The sequence below is a fragment of the Dermochelys coriacea genome, chromosome 2 (genome assembly GCF_009764565.3).
Source record: "Dermochelys coriacea isolate rDerCor1 chromosome 2, rDerCor1.pri.v4, whole genome shotgun sequence".
Lineage (NCBI taxonomy): Eukaryota > Metazoa > Chordata > Testudines > Dermochelyidae > Dermochelys > Dermochelys coriacea.
Genome location: NC_050069.1, coordinates 154,766,958 through 154,780,061, shown reverse-complemented (window position 1 = coordinate 154,780,061; position 13,104 = coordinate 154,766,958). Strand labels below are relative to the sequence as shown.

The following is a 13,104-nucleotide window of genomic DNA, read 5'->3' as shown; positions in this document are numbered from 1 at the left end:
CTTCAGAAGTCCACTTTGGTCCCTGTCAAACAACTGGAATTTATAGGGGCCTATCTCGATTGCCTCACAGCAATAGCAAGGTTACCCCATCAGCACTTCCTCAAGTTAATCACTCTGATTACTATGGTCGTGGACCAGGGTGGGCGTATCGAGTGCTGGCTCTGGGAGTGGGGTTGGAGTGTGGGCTCTCCCTGGGTGGCACTTACCTTGGGCAGCTCCCAGTCGACGGCACAGCAGGGCTAAGGCAGGCTCCCTGCCTGTCTGGGCCCCACACCACTCCCGGAAGGGGCCAACGCCCCTCTCTGCAGGCACCACACCCGCAGCTCCCATTGGCCACAGTTCCCCATTCTTGGCCAATGGGAGCTGCAGGGGGTGGTGCTTACAGGCAGGAGCAGCGTGTGGAGGCCCCTGCCTCCCCCCCCACCCTGGGACCACAGGGGTGTGCTGGCTGCTTCCGGGAGTGGTGTGGGGCTGGGGCAGGCAGGGAGCCTGCTTTAGCAGCCGCCCTGCTGCACCAGACTTTTAGTGACCGGAAATCACGATCAACTGGGAGAGTCTCCAAGACTGATCAGTTGATCACGATGAACCAGTTGGTGACCACTGATCTAAATCAACCAACATACTTACCTGTGTTTTTCCCGACACCACATGCCAACAACCGGGAAGTGTCTCTTCACATGTTCAACGTCCGAAGAGCACTAGCTTTTTACCTAGAAAGAACAATCCAGTTGTGTTACCAGTGAAACAACCTCCCTGCTCCATCAGGAGTCCACACACACTCCACCAGAGTGTTATCAACATCAGTAGCATTTTTTAATGACATACCCATCATGGATATTTGCAAAGCAGCTATCTGGGCCTCTGCCCACACTTCTACTAAACACTACGTTCTCAAGCAACAATCAGCTGCAGACGCACAGTTTGGACTCTCTGTGCTAGCCACCATCAATAAACCAACTTCAAAGCCCCCCCTCCACTGAGGGGTACTGTTCCATAGTCACCTAAAGTGGAGCACCCACCCCTGTGCTCCTCGAAGAAGAAGAGAAGGTTACTCACACTGTGCAGTAACTGAGGTTCTTCGAGATGGTTGTCCCTGTGGGTGCTCCACTACCGAGATATACTTCACACCTCCTCCGTTCTGCTTCAGAGTGTCATGCTGATCCTCTGAGGTAGAGAAGGAACTGGGGGTCGGTTGGCTGCGCATGCTAGGTAGCCACTCAGAGCGGTGTAGCCAACTGGTGCACTGCTACTACAAATCTGCAATTACAAAAACGGGGCACCAGGACACCTAAAATGGAGCACCCACAGGGCCAACAATCTCAAAGAACCTCAGTTACTGCACAGGGTGAGTAACCTTCTCATCTGAAGTAAAATGATAGGGTCCAATCTCTCCATATGTGTGAGGATAGATGCAAATATAAATGTCAATTCATCATGCAGTTAGGTTTGTAATTGTCATAAACATACAGCTAAGGGTAGCATAAAATCTCCTCCCTTTACCTGTAAAGGGTTAAGAAGCTCAGATAACGTGGTTGGCACCTGACCAAAAGGACCAATAAGGGGAGAAGATACTTTCAAATCTGTGGGGGAAGGTTTTTGTTTTGTATTTCTTTGTTTCTCTCTGGGTCAGCAAGGAACCAGGGCAGGGAAAATATATCTCCTAAAGCCATACCTGAACTAAGCAACTAAGATTACAAATTGTAAGTAATAGGAAGGAAATGTGTTAGATTATCTTTTGTTTTAGCTTGTGAATTTTCCCTATGCTAAGAGGAAGATTTATTCCTGTTTTTTGGAACTTTAAAGTTTTGCCTAGAGGGGAATCCTCTATATTTTAAATCTTATTACCCTGTAAAATTATCCTCCATCCTGATTTTACAGAGGTGTTTCTTTTACTTTTTCTTCTTTGTAATAAAAGTTCTGTTTTTAAGAATCTGATTGGGGTTTTTAGTGTCCTAAAATACTGACCACAGTGTTCTGTGCTCACCTTATTTACTCTCAAACCTCCACAGGAAAGGGGTGAAGGGCTTTGGGGGATATTTTGGGGAAACAGGAACTCCTAGTGGTCCTTTTTCTAAATCTTTGTCTAACTCACTTGGTGGTGGCAGTGATACCGTTCCAAGGACAAGGAAGAATTTGTGCCTTGGGGAAGTTTTAACCTAAGCTGGTAGAGATAAGCTTAGGGGGGTTTTTCATGCCAGTCCCCACATCTGTACCCTAGAGTTCAGAGTGGGGAGGGAATCCTGACAGTAATGAAAAAAACATTTGCCTTACAGGTTGAAAAACATCACTAGGGACTATAATGATGGAATTCTAAAGGCATTATTGCTGGTTGGAGGTCAGCTGCGTAATCCAAGTGACAATGTTTTTTCCCTATATAAGATTTGCTCTAAATACATTTCAGCTTTAAATTCTCCTCTGTTGTGGTGTCTTTGTTATTCCACAGCGCCATGTGACCCCCTCTTAACCAATAAGAAAGCTGTAACAGTAATGATAGGATGATTTTGTATATATCCCCCTCCCGGATTTCATCCTTCCTACCTTGAACTGGTTGCTGGTGCCACTCTAAAGCAGCTCTGTTTGTGGTGGCAGTGGCAAGGGGGAGGGGCATCTCCCTGAACTTGCCTTTCCTCCATATTTTGGAAGGGGGTATCACCTCTCAAAATGGTGTCCTCCCCAAATCTGCTGACAGGGCAGTACAGGGGCAGGGGGGAGACTAATGAAAATGATTCCAAAGCATTATCTTAATTTGCAGTTTTGAAGTAGAAGCAGATTGAAATTCCCGAGCTGCTATAGTAACTTACTTGGTGTCATATTTTGGGGTGCAACCCAGACCAGTGAAAAGTTGTGTCACTGCCTGACCTATAACCCTGATTGCCTTAAAATGCTTTGCTGCTGTAGCTCCCTTATCTGGATGCTCCCAGCCAGCATATAAACCTGCATTGAATTTCTGTGTGATAAGTAGCCCTGGTTCAGCAACTGTGACTACAGCCACCTGCTTCTTACACCACAGCCCCATTCTGGTCTCCACCAGCCTTGGTTACTATTAGCCAAATGACCCCAACATATCCCCAATAAATGTACCTTCATTGTCTCTGCCTGATGACCCAGGCTGGTTAGATAAGCAAATACACAGTTCTTTATGATCCAGATATGCTGAGTCCCAAACCAACTTCTGAGCTTTGATGGTTCTGTTTACAGCATATGTAAATTACAACTCCATTGTCATTGGTCACCCTGCTTCATTTGTATTTGACCTGAGCAGACCTGTTTTGTTCAAATTCACTATAATATATAGTATCAAAGAACATCCATAACTCCACATGTAGTATAGTTACATATCTTCCACCATGATACTATTCACCAGTGTTTTCAAGTGATACCTCACAAGGCATATTTTGTACAAATATCAGGAATGCTTACAGTCATACTTGGTCACTAATCTCGGTTCATAGTAATGGCCTTTCCACTGGAACTCAAAGTACTGTGTTACCCGTGCACATCTGAGTAAGGATCATGCATGCTAGGACCATGACATTATACAAACAGTAAGAACTAGTATGACTGTGATTTTCGTTGCCTCCTTTCTGAAATTGTCGTATTTCATGTTAACTGACATCTGTTTACATTCCAATTCACAATCCAACTGTGACTTGATAAAATATATACAACTAGTGACGACATATTTTTACCTGGGCTTTTTGTAATTAGTGTGTTTCATTTCAGAGGGCTCTTTTGACTAATGGGTTCTGTCTTCAGGTTTCCTTTCTGCCAGTCAGGTTGGTTTCTTAATGTAATTCTACAATAGGGATCAGGAAATGAGTGATCTTGTTGGTTGATACAGAATCTAATGCAAAACAATCAATCATGACTCAAAATGTATGTGCTTCATCATGTAATTAACAATAAGATTTCCAAGAACAGGACTTTACTGTAATTAGCAAAACTCACAGAAGGTCACAATTTGAGTCTCATCTCAATGATAACAAAGACATGACAGGTTGTGAATTACCAGTATGTCATTAATTCAAAGCCTTGTGTTGTGTTGTACTTGATGGTCAAGGCTGAGTGGTATGAATGCAGCTATGGATGAATTAATATAGTGTAGTTCTTGCATTGATACATTTCATTGCTATTACGGAATATACAGAGGTTTGCATTTCTTTAAAAAATGTGTGTTTCTTAGAAGCATTCCCAAGCCCTGGGAATTGCACTGTATTATAGTGTTGTGGCAGCATCACTATAATTATAGTTGAGGAGACACTCTTGTTTTAAGCCTCTCATTTTAGATTAACATACTTTAACTTTTTGGTAAATTACCCTTTGGAGTGACATTACCTAGACTTGTTTTGGTACAATTTGCTAAAATATCTCTTTTAAGTTATCTAAGAATGGGGAAAAGGTGTTTTGCAACTAAAAAAAATCTCTTTTCTTTTGTTTTTTAAAGATGAAAATTAATGGGTCAGATTCTCCATGGTGCCTCTCCTATGTGAAGTGCTCTTCTTCGATCTAGCATGTATCACACTTTTTCTTTGGGATTGTCAAGGCTAAATTCCCATGCTGGCACTTCAAGTGTAGAGGGTGGGCGTCCGCAAGGATTCTAAAAATTAATACTGGCCACTCCAGGCTTGTATTAAACTCCCAAGGTTACAGCTTTTCTCTGACCTTGGGTGGTAGCAGCATCTACCCATCCAAGTGCAAAACTCCTTTGAGAGGCGCACTTGGGAATTCCTTCCCGTGGGGTACCCTCAAGCCCTCCCCCACCGGGAAAAGCTGAGCAGAAAAAACAAAGGAAACCAGCTGTTGCCACCAGCTAATTTAAAAAAAAAATGTGCACACACCTCTTAAGACACAGAACTCCAATCCTGTTCTTAAAAAAGGTAAATTTTATTTAAAAAAATAAGGAAAGAAAATACTCCTGAAAACTCAGGCTACTGCTAAATTTAAAAAGAACAAATACAAGAATTAAGCTTCAAGAATAGCTTTCTTAAGGTCCAATTTAAAGGTTACAAGCAAAAAAAAAGCACCCGGGGTTAGCACAGAGGAATCCACAAGCCATAAAGAAATAAAAGAGAGAAACCTAATCACATCTTCCTAGACGTTTCCTGATCTACTTACATATCTGGGGTTTCAAATGAGTAGTTTTTAAGTATAATACAGATGATTCTTCATACCTGCCCCAAAGCTTCTAACAGCATTGCTGCTCTAACCCCTTCTCCGCGGGAGAACAACCACAGACCGACAAAGGGGAAGTTTTTTCCTCAATTTTAAAAAGTTCTAGCCTTCCCATTGACTCTTTTGGTCAGGTGACCACTCACTTCCTTTTACCTATGCTTAGCAATGAGACTTTTTTAATCCTTTACAGGTGAAATAAGTAGAGAACAGTTACTAAGGCCATGTCTACGCGAAAGTACTCCAATTTTACAGAAGTCAATTTTTGGGAACAGATTGTATAAAGTCGAGTGCATGCCTCCACACTAAGCACATTAATTCGGCGGTGTGCGTCCACAGTACCATGGCAAGCGTCAACATTCCGAGTGGTGCACTGTGGGTAGCTATCCCACAGTTCCTGTAGTCCCTGCTGCCCATTGGAATTCTGGGCTGAGCTCCCAATGCCTGATGGGGCCAAAAATTTGTCACGGACCACCCGTGACATAATTTACATTTATGGGTAAATATCGTCAGTCAACCCTCCCTCCCTCCATGAAAGCAACAGCAGACAATCATTTTGCACCCTTTTCCCTGGGTTGCCCGAGCAGATGCCATAACATGGCAAGCATGGAGCCTGTTCAGCTCACCACAGCAGTTATGACCGTTGTAAACACCTCGTGCATTATCGTGCAGTTTATGCAGAACCAGCACCTGAAAAACCAGGCGAGGAGGCGACGGCAGTGCGGTGATGAGGACATGAACACAGATTTCTCTAAAACCGCAGTCCACAGCAATTTGGAGATTATGGTGTTACTGGGGCAGGCTCATGCCGTGGAATGCTGATTCTGGGCCCAGGAAACAAGCACAGAGTGGTGGGACCGCATAGTGTTGCAGGTTTGGGATGATTCCCAGTGACTCCAAAACTTTCGCATGCGTAAGGGCACTTTCATGGAACTTTGTGACTTGCTTTCCCCTGCCCTGAAGCGCAAGAATACCAAGATGAGAGCAGCCCTCACACTTCACAAGCGAGTGGCAATAGCCCTGTGGAAGCTTGCAATGCCAGACAGCTACCGGTCAGTCAGTAATCAATTTGGAGTGGGCAAATCTACTGTGGGGGTTGCTGTGATGCAAGTAGCCAATGCAATCATTGAGCAGCTGTTATCAAAGGTAGTGACTCTGGGAAATGTGCAGGTCATAGTAGATGGCTTTGCTGCAATGGGATTCCCTAACTGTGGTGGAGCTATGGACGGAACGCATATCCCTATCTTGGGACCAGACCACCAGGGCAACCAGTACATAAACCTCAGGAGTACTTTTCAATGGTGCTGCAAGCACTGGTGGATCACAAGGGACATTTCACCAACATCAACGTGGGATGGCCAGGAAAGATTCATGACGCTCACGTCTTCAGGAACTCTGGTCTGTTTAAACTGCTGCAGGAAGGGATTTAGTTCCCAGACCAGAAAATAACTGTTGGGGATGTTGAAATGCCTATAGTTACCCCTGGGGACCCAGCCTACCCCTTAATGCCCTGGTTCATGAATCCATACACAGGCACCCTGGACAGTAGTAAGGAGCTTTTCAACTATAGGCTGAGCAAGTGCAGAATGGTGGTAGAGTGTGCATTTGGACGTTTAAAGGGTCACTGGCACAGTTTACTGACTCGGTTAGACCTCAGCGAAACCAATATTCCCATTGTTGTTGCTGCTTGATGTCTGCTCCACAATCTCTGTGAGAGTAAGGGGGAGACGTTTATGGCGGGGTGGGAGGTTGAGGCAAATCGCCTGACCGCTGAATACGCGCAGCCAGACACCAGGGTGGTTAGAAGAGCACAGCAGGAAGCGCTGCGCATCAGAGAAGCTTTGAAAACCAGTTTCATGACTGTTCAGGGTACTGTGTGACATTTCTGTTTGTTTCTTCTTGATGAAAACCTGCCCCCTTGGTTGTCTCTAAATTCCCTGTAAGACCCCCGCCTTCCCCCCTTCGATCACACCTTGCTTGCAAAGGAAATAAAGTCACTATTGTTTAAAAACCATGTATTCTTTATTAATTGATTATAAAAATAGGGAGATAACTCACAAGGTAGCCCGGGTGGGGTATGGGAGGAGGGAAGGAAAAGGCCACTTTAAAACTTCTTGAATGACAGCTTTCTGTTGCTTGGGGTGTCCTCTGGGGTAGAGTGGTTGGGTGCCCGGAGACTCCCGCACTGCATTCTTGAGCATCTGGGTGAGGAGGCTATGGAACTTGAGGAGGGAGGGCGGTTAAACAGTCTGTGATTCTGCTGCCATTCCTGAACCTCCACCAGATGCTGGAGCATGTCCGTATGATCCCGCAGTAGCCCCAGTGTTGTATCCTGCCTCCTCTGATCTGCCTGCCATTCTCTCTCTTCACATTCATCGGCCACTGTCCTGTACTCTGCTATTGTGTCCCTCCACGCATTCTGCTGAGCTCTGTCAGTGCCAGACGACTGCATGAGCTCAGAGAACATTTCATCCCATGTGCATTTTTTTCGCTGACTTATCTGAGATAGCCTTTGTGATGGAGGAGGGAGGCTTGAAACATTTGCAGCTGCTGGAGGGGAAAAAAGGGAGTGAAGTATTTAAAAAGATACATTTTACAGAACAATGGCTACTCTCTTTCACGGTGAACAACACTATTTACAATTACATAGCACATGAGATTTTGGTACAAGGTCGCATTTTGCATCTTACAATAAGTGCCTGCAGCTTTGGTGTTAGAGATCACACAAGCAGTGCCGGGCAACAGAATTCAGCTTGCAGGCAGCCATGGTAAGCCATAGTCTTTCGGCTTCTGCAACCTTCGTAACAGCAGCGCCCTCCTCTCCCATACCAAGCAAAGCGCGTTGAGTTCGCCATTTAGTGCTGTGGTTTTCCTGTTAATGTGCAGCAGCAGAAACCAAACTAACCCCCTCTCCCCCCATCCAATTCTCTGGGATGATTGCTTTACCCCTCACCCCACCGCGTGGCTGGTATCAGGGAAGATCCCTGCTAGCCAAACACGAACAGCTCAGCGCCAATGGCCCCCTCACCCCACCGCGTGGCTAACTGCTGGGAGGATTTCTTTTCAGTCACCTCTGAATGTCCCCTTAATTAAATTCCCCTATTTCAACCAGGTTACCATGAACAATATCACTCTCCGGAGGATAACACAGAGAGATAAAGAATGGATGTTGCTTGAATGCCAGCAAACACCAGGACCATACGCTGCCAGGCTTTGTCATGCAATGATACCAGATTACTTGCTACTAGCATGGCGTGGTAAAGTGTCCTACCATGGAGGACGGAATAAGGCTGCTCTCCCCAGAAACCTTCTGCAAAGGCTTTTAGAGTACCTCCAGGAGAGCTTCATGGAGATATCCTTGGAGGATTTCCGCTCCATCCCCAGACACGTTAACAGACTTTTCCAGTAGCTGTACTGGCCACGAATGCATCCCAAGTCCTCAGGGCTACTTAATCATTAAAACACGCTTGCTTTTATAACATGTATTATATTTAAAAAGGTATACTCACCAGAGGTCCCTTCTCCGGCTTCATTGGGTTGGGATGGTATTTCAGTCAGGGTGATAAAAAGATCCTGGCTGTTGGGGAGAATGGAATGCTGTGTGCTCTCCTCATCTTCCCTGTCTACAAAATCCTCAGGCATGGTGGAGAGTACCCCATCATCCGAGTCCACGGACCGTGGTGGGGTCACGGTGGTGGCCCCCCCTAGAATTGCATGCAGCTCAGCATAGAAGCAGCATGTTCTATGTTCGGGGGGGGCTCTGTCCCAGAGCATCCGTTTGATTCTTTGGTTTTCTGGTACGCTTGTCTGAGCTCCGTAAGTTTCACACGGCACTGTGTTGCATCCCTGCTGTAGCCTCTGTCCATCATGACCTCAGAGATTTTTTGAAATGTTTTGGCATTTCATCTTTTGGAACATAGTTCTGATAGCACGGATTACTCTCCCCATACAGCGAAGAGATCCAGTACCTCCCGTTCGGTCCATGCTAGATCTCTTTTTCGATTCTGGGACTGCATGGTCACCTGTGCTGATGAGCTCTGCATGGTCACCTGTGCTGATGAGCTCGCCTGGCCAAACAGGAACTGAGATTCAAAAAGTTCCCAGGGCTTTTCCTGTACACCTGGCCAGTGCATCCGAGTTCAGAGTACTGTCCAGAGCGGTCACAACGGTGCACTGTGGGATAGCTCCTGGAGGCCAATACCTTCAAATTGCATCCACACTAACCCTAATTCAAAATGGCGATGTCGATTTCAGCGCTAATCCCCTCACTGGGGAGGAGTACAGAAATCGATTTTAAGAGCCCTTTATTTTGAAAAAAATGACTTCATTGTGTGGACGGGTGCAGGGTTAATTCGATTTAATGCTGCTAAATCCGACATAAACTCGTAGTGTAGACCAGGCCTAAGAGGGATGTTGTAGCTAACTGGCTGGCTGTGTGTCCATAACAGGGAGCCTACCCTCCTTCATTTGTCACAGGGATACTGAGACAAAACACTGAGTGGAGCAAACAGTTGTTCTTTTGGCACCTTAAAGACTAACAAATTTATTTGGGCATAAGCTTTCGTGGGTTTTGAACCTGAAGAAGTGGGGTTTTTACCCACGAAAGCTTATGCCCAAATAAATCTGTTAGTCTTTATGGTGCCACCTGCTTCCTCGTTGTTTTTGTGGATACAGACTAACACAGCTACCCCTCTGATAGTTGTTCTTTTGGCTGTTTGGGCAAAAGGAGTGAACTTCCTGTGAAATTCTTAAAAATCAAAGGCTGTTTGCAAATCATTTGTGAACAGAAAAGAGGGCATTATTCACAAAATAAATTGTCCACAGGAAACTATTCTCCCAGCTCTAATTTTAAATGTTCTAGTACTAGCTGATTTTAGTGATTTAGAAAGAAAGAAAGAAAGAAAGAAAGAAAGAAAAGCATATTGACTCATTCTGTAGAATGAGCTGTCAAACTTGAAAGCATTAGTGTAATCTGTTGGCACCTACTTCTTGGACGGCCTTTCTGTAAAATCATGTATGTATATGATTAAAATATAATGAATAACCTCACTAGTGGTTGTCCCCCAAGGAGAAAACCATGTAAAGTTTAAAAGAGTATTTTCAAAGGCCTGAAGATGAAATCTGAGAAATGGAGGCTGTCAAAGCATTTACACTCTTGTCCTATCAAGTATCACCTTTCAAGTGCTATGCTTTTCTTCCTTTTTAAAGAGGAATGGTGCTGGATATAACATTGTGTTGTTACAATAGCATTCACCCTTAGGGCTTGTCTACATGGAGAAACTAGTGCGGAGAAACCTAGGGTGTGAATTTCAAGTGAACTAGCTACTGTTATATTAATTTAAATGGAATAAATGAGCCAAAGATGTTAACATAACCCAGTCTCATTGTCCAACATTGAACAATGTTAAACAAGGTTTGGGGTTTGGTATACAGAGACCTCAGCCTGCTTAGTACCATGGCAAACTCACCATTAAACTTTCTTTTAACCTTTTATTAAAAATGCAGAAAAGAAGGAAAAGCATTTGAAATATAAAGTAAGATAAACATAAAATAAGACTTTTATTTTAACAACATATCTTCTTCCCTTTCACTGTAGCTGGAGAGAGTTTTAGAAAGAAAAACCTTTGTGATGACCATCTTGGTATTAAAGATGGTAATAACTGTCTTTTTGGGTAAAAAGAGAAGTTAGCTGAGATGAGCTGGAGTTTTGCTGCAATTGTTAAAGTCTGATCCCATTTAATTTCGGTGTATGGGATTCAGCTGGCGCTAGAAGTGGTGGCATTGTCATCTGGAACTTTCTCTCCAGCCCCATTTGATCTGGGCATCCCTCAGGATTAGGATAAAGAAGGCCCAGAGTCCCAGGAACTGATGGAGATGGCAGCTATGATGATGAAGCTCGCTGCAGCAGCCTCCATCTGTTCTTTACTATTTTTTTCCTTTTCTCCATAGTCTTTCTCTTTTAAGGACCCAAAAAGAGAGTGATGGGTGAAATAGTCCATCCCCTTATTATTTTGGTCACCGATTAGGCCTAATCTCCAACGTACCACGTTTGGTTTATTAACTTCCAATCTTTTTTTTAACCAAGCATGATTTTAACATGGTCCTTGAATTATATTAACATGGCCTTTTTGTTTGGACTAATTTAATCTGTCTGGGTCTTTTGAACCTGTTTATAACACTCATTATTGAAAGCAACTTCACTGACTTTCTAGTAACAGTTGTTATTTTAGGTTATTGTAACATTTTATGAGCTTTCATATACTTTTCACAATTAAGCTTACAATTAGGGTAAATTTATAGGCTCAATTATCACAACACTACTCCTCATTAACTCCGTGTGTACTTGGATACTGTGCAGTAAGTGTGCCTTTTTGCTCTTTAACCTATTACCCTTTAAAGTGTACTAAGCTAAGCTGCCAGGGGGCATTTGAATGTCCACTTGTGAAGTTAGGCCTGGTCTACAGTAGGAAATTAGATTGATCTAACTATGTTGTTCAGGGGTGTGAAAAATCCATACCCATGAATGACGCAGTTAAGCCAACCTAAGCCCCAGTGTAGACAGCACTAGGTTGATGGGAGAATTTTTCCATAGACTTCGCTAGCTCCTCTCGAGGGTGGTGGGGGTGGAGGTGGATGGATTACCTACACCAACTGGAGAAGCCCTCTCATCAGCATAGATAGTGTTTTCACTGAAGTACTACAGCAGCACACCTGCAGCACTTTAAGTGTAGACTAGCCCTTAGTATGGTAAAACTAGTGTGCTTTAAATTTATCTAGCTTACTCTGCATTAACTTCCCTGTGTCTACAAACCCTTGGTGTCTTTCAAGAAAAGCACAAATTAACATTTAATGGACTTTTGGCCTTGGCAAAATAGCATCCACTGTATTAGGCTGATGTTTGATTTTATTAGAATTCTAACTCTATCTAACTTGTCATCTTGTTATCTTTTTTTTTTTTAACTTTCTCTTTATATTTTTAGTAGTTTACATTTAACACAGTACTGTACTGTGTTTGCTTTTTTCTTGTCTTTGCTGATTCCTGAATGCATACTTCCGGTTCCACATGAGGTGTGAGGTTGAACGGTCAGTTTGTAACTCTGGTGTTCGTAACTCTGAGGTTCTACTGTAGAAGTAAAGGCTGTTTCCCTTCCAAAAGCTGGCAATCTCCCCTCCATTGGGAGGAAGCTCTTTTTTACTAGGCCTGAAGAGTCACCACATACTAGACCATAAAACTGGTGCAGGATGACCATTGGTCATCCATTACTGTGTAGTTTGTTTTTTAGGGTTTATGGGTAAAATTTTCAAAAATACCTTCGTGCTTTTAAAACTGTTACCATATTTGTATATCTACATAATAATAGATATGTTTTTTTTTCCCCTAAACTCTGTTTAGGTGAAAGCCCAGCTTCAAAAGATGGGAGAAATTCAACCCTTAAATATATTTCTACGTCAGGAAATTGACCGTATGCAGCGTGTTATATCAAGAGTTCGAACTACACTGACTGATCTCAAACTGGCCATAGATGGTAAGTATATAATCATACAGCGTTAATTTCTAAAGGATTATAACGGTATTGTGACACTAACAATGTTTTCACATCTACCTCAATTTATGGTGCCCTGGTCCTACAATTCACTGTGCCCTGCGGCACTGCTGTACCCACATGAACCCCATTGAAGCCAATCCGTCTTTGCAGAGCTGCACTGCTGCGCCTGTGTGCTATGAAGTGTAGGATTGGGACCATAAACTGTATGGGAAAATGATTCAGAATCAAACTGAGGCTCAATTGTATAGAACTAAGAAGAAGCATAGTTATAAAATTACATACTAATTAGCAGTGGGGCAGTGGCATTCTGCACACGTTGGAGCTGAGAGAGTTCAGCTTAAGGTAAGAGATGAGCAATAGTGGAATGAAGGTGATGGAATAGCTGGCT

The 13,104-nt window shown here is 43.7% G+C and overlaps 1 protein-coding gene across 1 annotated transcript in view; it reads left to right on the top strand.

Moving 5' to 3' along the window:
• LOC119851672 (dynein axonemal heavy chain 5-like) overlaps nucleotides 1-13,104 on the top strand; it is a 270,620-nt gene that overhangs the window by 235,554 nt on the left and 21,962 nt on the right. The window contains exon 74 of the mRNA XM_043508515.1: nucleotides 12,563-12,695. Coding sequence (XP_043364450.1) covers nucleotides 12,563-12,695 — 133 coding nt within the window. The remainder of the gene's footprint in view (nucleotides 1-12,562; nucleotides 12,696-13,104) is intronic.